The sequence below is a fragment of the Puma concolor genome, chromosome D1, assembly GCF_028749965.1.
Source record: "Puma concolor isolate L17-30 chromosome D1, mPumCon1.1.hap2, whole genome shotgun sequence".
Taxonomy (NCBI): Eukaryota; Metazoa; Chordata; class Mammalia; order Carnivora; family Felidae; genus Puma; species Puma concolor.
This window is the reverse complement of record NC_141676.1, coordinates 55267726-55280316: the sequence shown is the minus strand read 5'-3', so window position 1 is coordinate 55280316 and position 12591 is coordinate 55267726. Positions and strand designations below refer to the sequence as shown.

Here is a 12591-nt window from a genome sequence, read left to right as displayed (position 1 = left end):
AGGATTAGAAATACCTCTGTGGCCATTTTTGTAAAATACAATCTGCCATGTCATACTGCATTGTGTTTTCCCCCCACCAGAATGATAGTTCTGTAAGAGCTGTGACTTCTTGATCATTTCTGTGTGTATTTGTTGAGTAAATAAATAATTGTTTTCTCCACTTCATACACATTAGATATTATAAAGGCTAGAGGAATAAGGGTATACTGAAGGAAATAGTACCTCTAAGACTAGACCCAGCTAACAACAAAAGACATGGGCCACACGATCTCGGATCTGTTTGGTCTTCACACTATAGACTATGGGGTTCATCAGGGGAGGGGCTAGAAGGTACACAAAGCCCATGATCACTTGGACAAGATGAGGTGCCTTGTTCCCAAACCGGTGGATGATGGACAAACCAATCATGGGAGTGTAGAAGAGGAGCACAGCACATATATGGGAAACACAGGTGTTGAGAGCTTTGAATCTCTCAGCCCTGGATGCAATAGACAGCACAGTACGCAGGATCAGGGCATAGGAGAAGAGAATGAGCAGTGAGTCTACACCCACTGTTGAAACAATGACAAACATGCCATAGATGCTGTTGGCTTTGATGTCTGCACAGGCCAATTTCATTACTTCTTGATGGAGACAATAGGAATGTGAGAGAAGTGCAGAGCCACAATAGGAGAATCTTTTGAGCATAAAAGGCAATGGGAAAATGAGTGCTACACTGCGACCCAGGGAAACCAGGCCAATCCTGCCAATGACTGTGTTGGTGAGAATGGAAGCATAGTGCAAGGGGCGACAAATGGCCACAAAGCGGTCAAAGGCCATAGACAGCAGCACAGAGGACTCTAGGAAGGACAAACAGTGAATGAAAAAGAGCTGGGCAAAACAGGCATCGTGACCAATATCTCGCGCCCCAATCCAAAAGATGCCTAGCACTGTAGGGAGGGTGCAAAGAGACAGACCCAGGTCAGTGACAGCCAGCATGGACAGGAAGAGGTACATAGGCTCATGGAGTGAGGGCTCTGTTTTAATGATAAAAAGGATAGTACAGTTGCCCAGGATGGAAACCAGGTAAATGAAGCACAATGGGATGGAGATCCAGATGTGCATGTGCTCCAGCCCAGGAATGCCACTCAGCAGAAAGGTGGAGGAAATGTTGCTGCTGCTTTCCAAGGGTCCCAAAGACATTGTGTGTGGAGGGAAGAGGAAAATTGGATTCCTTCCAAATTCCTGAAATGAATTCAGAAAAAAAGCTAGAGGTCGAACCTGGGAAGAAATTAGAAACCAAACCAAACCAAACCAACACAACAACAACAAAAACTAACAAACAAAACAAAACAAACAAAACAAAACAAAACAAAAAAACATGAGAATCAAGTAGACCTAGAAGTGTACATCTCCTCCAGAGGTCACTTCCTTCTGGTCTCTAGCCTTCTTTCCACATTGTTTTAGAAAAAATGTTTTTCTTTGAATTCTTTTCTCCTTTCTCCTTCAGGATGAGAGGTCTGAGCATCTACAGTATTCCTGTTGGTTATACTAATTTTGCCTACCTCTTTTGAGGAGATCTTTAATTAAACACTCCTCACCTGCCTCTTTTCTGCCAGAACTCTCACTAATGTTCTAACCTTTCTTTCAACTTCTCTGTCTTTCCTTTCTCTTACCTTACTTCCTTTGCTATTCCTTTGTCATTGTCCATTCTTCCTTCCTTTCTCCCTCTCTCCTCCCTACCTCCCTTCCCTCCTCCTTCTCTCTCTTTCTCTCTTCCTTTTTTCCAATCTCTTTCTTCTTCTTTCCTTCCTCCTTCCTTCTTTCTTTCTTTCTTTTGTTCTTTTGTTCATTCTTTCATTTTTTGCCTTTCTTTCTCTTTTCTTTTTCTCTTTCTTTCTTTCTTTCTTTCTTTCTTTCTTTCTTTCTTTCCTTTCTTCCCTCTTGATTATCTTCAGCAGCCACATATAATTTCTAACCTTAGACACAGATTAATCCTTCACTCACCTTCTCCTCTGGTCTTCCAGTCGTGGAAGCCTAGTTTGATCCAGATAGCTCACATGTGCTACTCAGCTCACAGAATTCCAGTAAGGACTGGGGAGTGAATGAATGGCTGTCTGTAAAGTTATTCTTGATTGCTGAAGTGCCATATCAAAGCTCTGATTCTCCTGTGAATCAGTAACCTGCATTCCCTGGAGATCTAGAGTTCAACTTCTATCAACCTAGGTGAGAGAAAAGGCTGAAGCACCATCAACCATGGCCACATCCACAATTGCAAGGCAGAGTCCGTGAGAGTCCACAGAATAGAATGCAATATGCCAGTAGGATTTATTCTTCCTTAGATTAAAAAATGAAGGTTCATGAGAGGACAGTCACTGGGCAGAAGTCTTATGCCAATTTAAGACTCCTGACTTTCAAAGCAGTGATCTGCCCACTCCCACTTAATAATTCCACTAGAATGTGAGCTCAAAAATGGCAGAGGCTTGGCTTTGCTTACTTCTGTAAAGACAGTGCTTATAATGGCTATGGTATACAGTAGGCACTCAGAAATTGTTTTATGCATGGTTAAGAGCTAAATTTATTTAGTTAGCTGTTAGTAACTCAGTGCATATTTTATCACTTAAAGAAAATCCTATGAATTGGGGCTCCTGGGTGGCTCAGTCAGTTAAGTGTCCAACTTTGGCTCAGGTCATGATCTCAGAGTGTGAGTTCGAGCCCTGTGTCAGGCTCTGTACTGACTGCCTGCTTTGGATTCTGTGTCTCCCTCTCTTCTGCCCCTCCCTGACTCGTGCTTTCTTTCTCTCTCTTTCAAAAATAAATAAACACTACAATTTTTTTTAATCCTGTGAAAAAAGTTCTATTAATAGTACCATATTATAAATGAAGAAATAGAGGATTAGAGACAGTTAATATATCTAAGATCAAAGATACAGTAAATGGCCAAAATGAGGTTTGAACTAATATCCAGTTATTCTCTAGATTCCAGGCTCTCAACAAACATTATACTTTCTCCCCACATACAGGACTATTCATTGTCAGCTAGAAGCAGCTAGCATAATATCAAAGGCTTAATAGACCTTCAGAAAAGTACTGATTCTTTAGCTAAACTAATAAAGTGACTGGAGAAATACACACCCTCTCTCACTCCAAACACCAGTGACATTAATAGCCAGTGTCATTAACTCACTGTCCACCTGAAGGTCAGATTGGCTCTTGTGTGTTGTTCCTCAGGTTCTACTTCAGCCATGATCAGTGGTCACCACATCATTCATCAAAATGAATTCAGAAGAGCTGTGATAAACTTACCTGTCGGGGACAGGCAAGCTACCTGGTGATTAACGATATAATGCATAAAACTTAAGGCAGAATATGTTTTGACATGAAAACGAAGTAGGGTAGTGAAGAAAGAATATATATTACTTAATAATATAAAAGTTAATTTATAATACATGATGAACATCTATTATTTTCCAGGCACTGTACTAGGAGCACTGCAAAAGAAATAGCATTTAGATCTTAGAAAAACCCTGCAAGTTAATATTATTACCTCGATTTGCAAATGAGGAGAGAAGCTTACAGAATTTGATGATGTGCATAAAATCATACTATCAATCAGTGACAGCTGGAATTCAAACTGAAATCTCTGGAGCTCCAAGGAGCATTCTGAAAGTTTGGAAGCATTTAGTTTAATATAGCTGGGTAGTTTTTTTAAGCTGAGACAGCCTGAAATGAGTGAAGATTGAATGACAAAAATAGAGGGAAATATCAAAAGTCTTTTTTCCCCACCTTCTTTTACCTCAAGATAGACTCTCTTCAGAGTTTGTGCCTCACATTTTAAAGGGAGTAGGGCAGAGTAAGAATCAGAGAGAGAGAGACAGAGAGACAGAGAGAGAGAGAGAGAGAGAGAGAGAGAGAGAGAGAGTTATGAGAATAAGTTGAAGGAAAGGACTTGGATATAAAAGAAAATCCAGAATAGTGAAGCCAAGAGATATCTGCCTGGGAAGGACCACCTTTAGCCTGTTGGCCAGAGAGATCTTAGTAAGGTAACTCTTCTAAGGGGTTCTTATTTAAAGGTCTTCAGAGTATCCATTTTCAGATTTGGTGAGGATTTCATTGTTCTTGACCAGTTCAAGTGTAGAGGGGAGTGGTAAACTTAAATGGCTTGCTCACAATTGTTCTTGGAGAACACTTCCTAGAGGTACTTGCACAAGTTCAATGGCTGCTTCTAATTCTATCACTCAGACTCTGTGGTTGCTCAGGAAAATGTCCTTTCATGTCACAGACAAGCTTTTCTTTCAGAGGATCACTTGACTTCCTACCCCTCTGTCTCTGCTTCTTGGAATTAACTCCTGATTCTGCTAACCTTGTGTCTGAGGCTAAGGAGTAGAGACTGAACTTATAGCTAATCTCATTCTTGCATCTTGGTTTTGCTTGCCTAACTTGTCTGTCTCTGTGGGTCTCAGTAATACTCTTATGTTGCCACATATGAGGCAACTCTCTGGGCTAGAAGTCAATGAAGTGAATGGGTGTGAGAAAGCTGCTGTCTCCCTACTAAGCTAGTGCTAAAACTAGACGTGGGATCTCATGAAGTTAGTGAGATCTGACTGCAATGGTCACCACCTTCTGCAGGCATCTTCTACAGCCTTTCTTGTGCTTCAAAGTCCCTTCTCTCCTCTCCCTCTCCAGAGCTCAGACTGAGCCTTCTAGGACCTCTTCTTGGCTTCACAACTGAGCACCAGACACCTGACTTACCTATCAAGGCTAGGTGCAGAGACTTCAGTTCTTGTGACAGGGGAGAAGGAAAGTTAAAACCAGAGACTCTGGAGGGTATGGAGAGACTGAAGGATGGATGTTGAATTCCTTGATTTTTATGAAACTTCCTGAGGTCCCCATTGAGACCATTTCAAGAATCTTTCATCAATTCCCTAGGAGGACTGGTTTTCTGGACCTCATTATCTCATACTCTGGGGATAAGGGAAAGAAAAGAAGGGAATAGTTTTGTGAGATATCTAAATGGGAATCCCAGGAGATGTTACACACTGTAGCTACTTTTTGAAGATATCGTGAAATATTTTGAACAGCTCCACAACTTTAGGAAACCAGAGTGGGTGTTGTTGATAATGTTTTATATATGATGTATCATAACCATATAGTTATGCATATCAGAAGTGACAGTGTATATGGTGGGTATATATAACATTAAAAGGGCATTTTTAATTCAATTCTTCTCCCATCACTAAAGGGGAAGAAAGGAACACCACATTCCTGGAAATATGGTGATAATGTTGATTCTTGGTGCCCCAAGTAACCCTATATGCTGCTGACTCCTGTCTATACTCAGGGACCCTTGTCTGTACTCCATCTCCTCTTCCTGTCTCTGATCCACACAGACACAGAATTCAGCCCTTTGTTTCTAGACGTTAAGGAGCTACCTTCAGAAAGGAATTCATTTTTGTACCTTTTGGGCAACATGAGCCCCTGAAAAGCATAGGTAAACCAAGGAGTTTCATATGTCAATACAGGGATCTGAAGAATTAATTATCCATTTTGGACTTTAAAAGCTGATGGGAAAGATATTTTAGAAAGAGGAAAGGAGGGCCATTTCAGTGTTTTCATTACCCATGTAATTAGTATCCAGCTTATTGACTCTACTTTGAGAATACAAAGGTATAAATATTAAGGAATGTCTCAGATCCCCACACCAACCATAAAAGGTTTATTCCAATTCATTGGCCTGATGGGCCCCCTTGGAATGTGCTGGGCTTCCTCTTGTGGTTTCATTCCATTAATCTTTGGTCAAACACATTGTAGACACATCCGAGTGTTATGTAGCAGTATTTCTCAAATCAGAGTCCCCCGATAATCAGGATCAGAACCACCTGTAATGCTTATTAAAATGCAGATTTCTGGGCCTCATCCCTGTAGTGCAGAATCAGAAACTGACATTAGTCGCAACCACAAAGGTCTAAGAATTCTTATATATCCTTGTCTTTATGATTTGTTTTCAGCTCTGATTCCAGAATATTTTATTCCCTCTATAATAAAAAAAAATGTATCACTTTTAACCTGGAATCCATTTCAAAACACAGTTACCTTTTATATTAATTTTCTGGCGCCACTAATACAAAATGCCACAGACTGGGTGGCTTTAACAATAGAAATTTATTTTTTCACAGTTCTGGAGGCCAGCAGAGCCCAAAATCAAAGTGTTGACAGGTTCGGTTTCTTCTGAGGCCTCTCTCCTTGGCTTGCAGATGGCCATCTTCTGTGTGTCCTCATATGGCCTCTCCTCTGTGCATGAGTATCCTTGATGTCTCTTGCTCTTCTTATAAGGACATGAGTCATATTGGGTTAGGGCAAACCTTAAATGCCTTGTTTTAACTTCACTATCTCCTAAAGGCCTTTACCTCCAAATACAGTCACATTCTGAGGAACTGGGGGTTAGGACTTCAGTATAAATTGGGGGAGGGTGCACAATTCAGCCAATAGCATCTGTTTATCCATGCATCCTATCACCCACTTTTTCACTTATTTAACAAATGTTTTATAACATAAATAATACCTCCTCACACACTCCCCCACAAAAATACACAAGCAATATTTATTTACCATCTCTGAGTCCAAGCACTGAGAAGAGAGAGATAGTGTTAGATATGTTTTGGAAGAAAATAGGTCTGAATCTCAGATTTTGTGAAGAGAAACAGAGGGAGGGAGGGAGGAAGAGAGAGAGGGTGAGAGAGAGAGAGAGAGAGAGACAGAGAGAGAGAGAGAGAGAGAGAGAGAGAGGAATTAATCTTTGAACAGTTTATTACAGGGAAGATATCCTACATGATTTACATCTTAACTATTCAGCTCTGTGAGGGGAAAAACAGGACATGATATGGGGAGAGACAAAAGAAATAAAAACTCATATCTCCTATCACAGAAAAGAATAGGAAAAGAAACAAGGTAGGGGCAGAATGAAGGGAATAACTTGTACGTAAAGATGCTGCCTTGAGGAGACACCAGCTAGGAGAAACTGAAAGGACCTTAAAAGAATATTATTGGATTGTATTTAGACAAACTGATGCAAAAATTAGTGTTTTTCTTTTAAGTATGGTTTTAAAATATTTTTATTGCATTTTTCCTGTGATAATTAGTTGGTAGATATTTATGAATAAGAAAGATGATTAGAAATAAAATAAGTAACATCTTTCCCCCTGCACACCCTAGTTGTGTGAGTAAATTTGATGCCCATCCATATTCACCTAACACCTAAAATGTATATTTCCCAGGAATATCCCATGCTGTTTTAGATCTACTTTTTTTTTACCTTTGTCGCCACTGAGGCATTAATCTAAAGTGTTAGTATATGTGGGAAAACTAGAGTTCAAAAAGTCTCAACAGCACAATGCCAAAAGTTTATGTTTTGAGATCCAACAGACCTTAATGTGGTTTGGGGCTTTCCGTTTATTACACGTGATGTTGGTTATAGTAACTTACCTCATTGAACTTCCTATCTAAAAGAATTATATGAGAACTTGCTATCTTGAATGGTAATATAGCACTAAATGAAAATAGTTTGAGAAATTAAAATTTCAACAAAATGATTGATATTCAGTATTGTAGTAAGTACATAAACATCATGACCATTTAAAAATGTGTCTTATAAGGATGCTTTTCAATTAACATTCCTGAAGTAGGCATACCTTTTTCACTCCTACTGCAGTCTTTTCTACCCTATTGAAGTGTTTGGGAGGCCATTCTTCACAAATAAACAGAAGGCAATTCTTGGGATGGATCCTAGGTCATAGTTCTGCATTAAAAAAAGCTCATAATTTTGATGTATCAATAATCAAATAATCAGCATATAACAGTCAGCTAGCTGCTACCTGGAGAATACCTTCCTACAGTAAGTTTTTAAAATTTAAAAAAATCTTATTTTAAAAATTTGACTCTGTCATCTTAATTTCCAAAGGAAAGTCAAATTGGATATTGCATGTAAGTGCTTTTAAACATTCTATAGTATATAGTAAATGTTCAATAATTATTGGGTGTTATTGCCACAATTGTCACTATTATTTTTTATCATATTTCCCAGATAATCAGTAAGATTATCTGTAAGATTTCTGTAAGAAATCAGTAAGATTGGAGGTAGGGAGGAAATACAGGTGTTTTACTTACTTTGAAATTAAAATGTATACGTATTAGAGAATGCTCCCAGATCCTCAACCGTCCTATGTCCTTTCACAGAATTTTGGACACACACCCAGGTATCAACACGAGATGTTATTACTTTTTTTTAATCAACTTCAGTTTTAAGTTGCTCTCCTGCTGCCTTCTGAAACTTAGTTTTGTAAGAATTCTTCAATAGATGCTAGTCCAAGGGCGGCGTGAAGCCTCTGGAAGACTTTGCAGAAAATCTTCAACTTCAACTGGCTGAGGGATGGAAGTGATGAATCTGAAACCCAGAGAGTGTGACTTTCATACAGAAATAGGACTCACTTGGCAAGTCACAGTTTCTAGATGCTAACTGGTTCCTTTAAGGTACTAGACCAAAATGTGGGGTAGGTATGATAAAACAAAGAACTTACTCTGAGTGGTGTGTTAGTTAGGGTCCAGTCAGAAGAAAGAAACCACAGAATAATTTAACAGAAAAGTTTAATATAAACATTTATTAACAAGAGATTATAGTAACAGGGAATCAACTAAGAGTAAGAAAGAAAGAACCATAGAGGATACTCTAGGGCTGAGGGAGAGTCTCTAAGAAGGAAACAAGATTTCAAGAGAAGAATCTTTCCCAAGGCTGGCATTTGGATGTTGTCCACCAACATGTGAGTGAAGCTCACTGAATGACAAAGTTCACTAAGTTGTTCTGGGCCAAAGCTGGTCCACAATTAGGATGAGGCTGATTGGTGGAGAACTACTTGCTGGAAGACTGATGACATTTTCTAAGAATGCCTATGGGGGTTACTGTTGGCTTTCTGGAGAGTCAGCTGGGGTACCAGCTAGAATCACCAGAAAGTTTCTAGAAGCTGCTTAAGGAGGTAATCTGCTATGGATTCCCTGAACACCAAAAATATCAATAGGCTTCATGCCCCAAAGCTCCCTCTCTTCATCCTAACCTAATCCTATCGAAAACACTTAAGGGATTTTACAATCTCAAGCTTCTTAGCAATGCGGATACGGATTTGCTTGGTTTTCATACTGTAGACAATGGGGTTCATGAGAGGTGGGACCAGCAGATACACATAAGACATGAGGAGGTGTACAATACGGGGCAGATGTTCACCAAAGCGGTGCACAAGAGACAAGCCAATCATGGGGATGTAGAAGAGTAACACAGCACAGATATGAGAGACGCAGGTGTTGAGGGCCTGAAGTCGCTCCTGGCGGGAGGCAATGCTTAGCACAGTGCGGAGGATGAGGGCATAGGAGAGGAAGATGAGCAGTGAATCCACACCAACAGTGCAGGCCACAACAAAGAGCCCATAGATGTGATTGACAATGATGCTAGAGCAGGCCAACTTCATGATCTCTAGGTGCAGACAATAGGCATGGGCCAGCACATGGGAGCGGCAGTACTGGAAGCGTTTAAGGAGGAATGGCAGGGGCAGGATGAGCAGGGCACTTCTAAGAATTGAGCTCAGCCCCATCTTGATGATACGTGCAGGTGTCAAGACCATGGAGTAACGCAATGGATTGCAAATGGCCACATAGCGGTCAATGGACATGGACAGTAGAACTGAAGACTCTACCAGTGACAAGGTATGGATGAAGAAGAGCTGAGTGAAGCAGGCGGGGATGGTAATCTCTCTGACATCAAACCAGAAGATGCCCAACACAGTGGGCAGTGTAGATAGGCAAAGGCCCAAGTCTGTCAGGGCCAGCATGGCCAAGAAATAGTACATGGGTTCATGGAGGGTGACATCGGTATGGATGATGTGGAGGATGGTAAGGTTTCCTACAATAACTGTCAAGTAGATGGAGCAGAAGGGAATAGAGATCCAGCCATGGAGAGCTTCCAGACCTTGGAAGCCTGTTAGGAAGAAAGTGGCTTTTTGGAGGCTGCCATTATAAGATATTGTCATGGCTTTATGGTCTTGGATTCACCAACCTGCAATCTAGAACGGGATTCCTGGAGAGTGACAGAACTGAATTCTCACTCACCTGAGCATCCTAGGACCAGTGAGACAGGAAGTTCTGCAGATGAAATGAGAAAGAAAAGAAAGAATTGAGAGATTTGATCTATAAGGCTTTTCTGGAAGATCTAGGATGGGGATTTTTACAGGGATTTCTATAGTCTATGAATGCTATATGATTCAGCTGTATGGTGGTATATCTGTCAGTGCTGGACTCTCAGTGGGTTAACGAGGTCACTTCAGATGGGACCTTTTCATATGTTACTCCATGAAAAATATCTTTAATTTAATCACTAAAGCGTTCAGAATCTGCATCATATCTATGAGGAATTGGCACTATACACCATTTTGCATAATTGTGTACTAGGATCAAGTGCATATCATATGCCTTCAAATGTATTTTGAATTTGCCTGGGGATTGTGCTTTATTCCACAATGCCTAGCTTACAAGGGAATGCAGACAAGCACTGACCAAATGCTTGTTGAAATCCTTGAACTTGTAACTTGTGACCAGAGTGATGCCTTTCCTGAATCTACATAAAAGTCTTTGGTGACCAAGGATGCAAATTGTGCTGTGCGAATCTGAAATTTGGAACTGAAAAATGTTTGAGAAGAAGCAGGATCTTCAGAAAGCAAATAATTCTAGAAAAGGGTACATTAGGGCTTAGTTCTGAGAGGATGAAAAGAGATGTAAGTTTCCAACATCAGGGCAGTTAAGCTGGGGCCAGGTGTAGAGATGAGGATGCAGAGGAGGTAGGCATCAGATATGAAACAGAAATGATGAAGAGAAACCTAAAATGGTCAAGAAAAACCTCTAATCTTTAGCTTACAATGAGGAAACTAAATCTTCAGGCTTTCCGAGTAAGCTATGCCTTTGGGGTTTGGATCAATATGCCACACAGGTATAGATCTGTCTCTGTAATACCTGAACTGGGCTCTATTTAACATCTTTCTTCAGAACTTTTATTCAGTTACATTTATTTCAAGCCGCACAATAATGGATTCTATGTATATAAAAGCTTAAAACAGCTAAAAGAGACAGAGAATGGAGACTGAGGGAAACAGGAAGAAAATAGTAGTGTATTATAATACTAAAGTCATCTCACCACTGTGGCTACAAAAAAGAGATAAAGTAGGATGAGGGTTTCTATAAAGGCATTGCACTTGTGATAGCGAGGTCATCTTCAGTTGTCTTTTGTTTTCTTTCTTTCTTTTTTTTTTTTAGAAAATATTTCAATAGTTTGGAGAAAAATTATAAGGGCTTAAATTATCAGTAGGTGGGAAGGAATAAGTAAAAAGTGTATATAATTTGTAGTTTTCCTCTAAGACAAAATCTACAGAATGAGTGAAGATGTCAGGATATTTTAAGGAGGGGAGATGGGGAGTTCAGGGTCCTCTTTCAAAAGGCTTTTGTTATTTTTTTTCTCAGTAAGATGGAGGGATATTGGAGGGGCGAAAATAAAGAAAGAAGAAAAGTTCTTACCCAGCTTTCACTATTCATGCTTCAAATCAAAGCAAGTAATGGTAAGATCATGATGCAATAATTAATGTGATAATAAAACCCCTCTTATTTTTTGATTCTGAAGGAAAAGTGGGGAAGTAATGTGAATGGAGGAAAGAAGTGGAGACAGAAAGTAACGAGCTGTGAAGGAAAAGGGAATATCACAGCATTTGCAGAGCATGCTGTGGGTGACACATGAGGACAAGGCACTCTCACTCTGATATCAAGGCAGAAAATGACAGGGTGCCTGGGTGGCTCAGTTGGTTAAGTGCCAGACTTTGGCTCAGGTCATGATTTCACGGTTCGTGGGTTCGAGCCCTGTGTCAGGCTCTGTGCTGACAGCTCAGAGCCTGGAGCCTGCTTCGGTTTCTATGTCTCCCTCTTTTTCTGCCTGTCCCCTGCTCACGCTCTGTCTCTCTCTCGAAAATAAATAAACATTTTTCAAAAATTTAAAAAGACAGAAAATGGCAATATAGTTTTTAAAAAGGAATGATAAAAAAGGGAAAATTTTCCATCATTTAAGGGGAGACTCAAACAAGAGTTTAAATATATGTGCAGCTTTTTAGCCGGCAGACTCACAGTGAAGCTGGTTTCCATCCATTTTCGTCCAGCCATTTCAGAGTTTGTGACAGAGAAGAAACGTTTAGAGGTGATTTATTTCACTCCCGTATCTCCAGGCAGGGAAGGATCATTCTGCTGCTTAGTGAGAAGTTGCATCTGTCATAAACCACGCTGCTATTATCTTGCCTTCCAGATATATTACTTGCATATTATATTTTGGGTACGGGTAAGAGGCAAGTGTGCCAGGTATGGGAGGGAAAAAAATTATGAAAGCCCTAACTAGCACTAGAGAAATGGAATTGCTGTAAGACTGACTACAGACTTCGAATCCTGGTACAGATTTGGAACTTAATAAAGTTTGCTGAATGAATGCCTAAGTGAACGGTTGGAAAAAACAGATGAGATGGGATTAAACAGAATTTTTAGTGC

General features: G+C 40.1%; 2 protein-coding genes across 2 annotated transcripts; both read right to left on the bottom strand.

Moving 5' to 3' along the window:
• Window positions 1–240: 240 nt before the first annotated feature.
• Window positions 241–1182, bottom strand: LOC112864914 (olfactory receptor 51G2). Its single transcript, XM_025927923.1, has one exon. The coding sequence runs from the start codon at window positions 1180–1182 to the stop codon at window positions 241–243; it is 942 nt and encodes a 313-aa protein (XP_025783708.1).
• A 7907-nt stretch (window positions 1183–9089) lies between these two features.
• Window positions 9090–10049, bottom strand: OR51G1 (olfactory receptor family 51 subfamily G member 1). The gene has a single exon (XM_025928797.1). It carries the CDS (start codon window positions 10047–10049, stop codon window positions 9090–9092), a length of 960 nt encoding a protein of 319 aa, XP_025784582.1.
• Between the last annotated feature and the right edge of the window lie 2542 nt (window positions 10050–12591).

Coding starts and splice junctions, on each gene's coding strand:
- LOC112864914 (XM_025927923.1), bottom strand. CDS start 1,182: ATGTCTTTGGGACCCTTGGAAAGCAGCAGCAACATTTCCTCCACCTTT.
- OR51G1 (XM_025928797.1), bottom strand. CDS start 10,049: ATGACAATATCTTATAATGGCAGCCTCCAAAAAGCCACTTTCTTCCTA.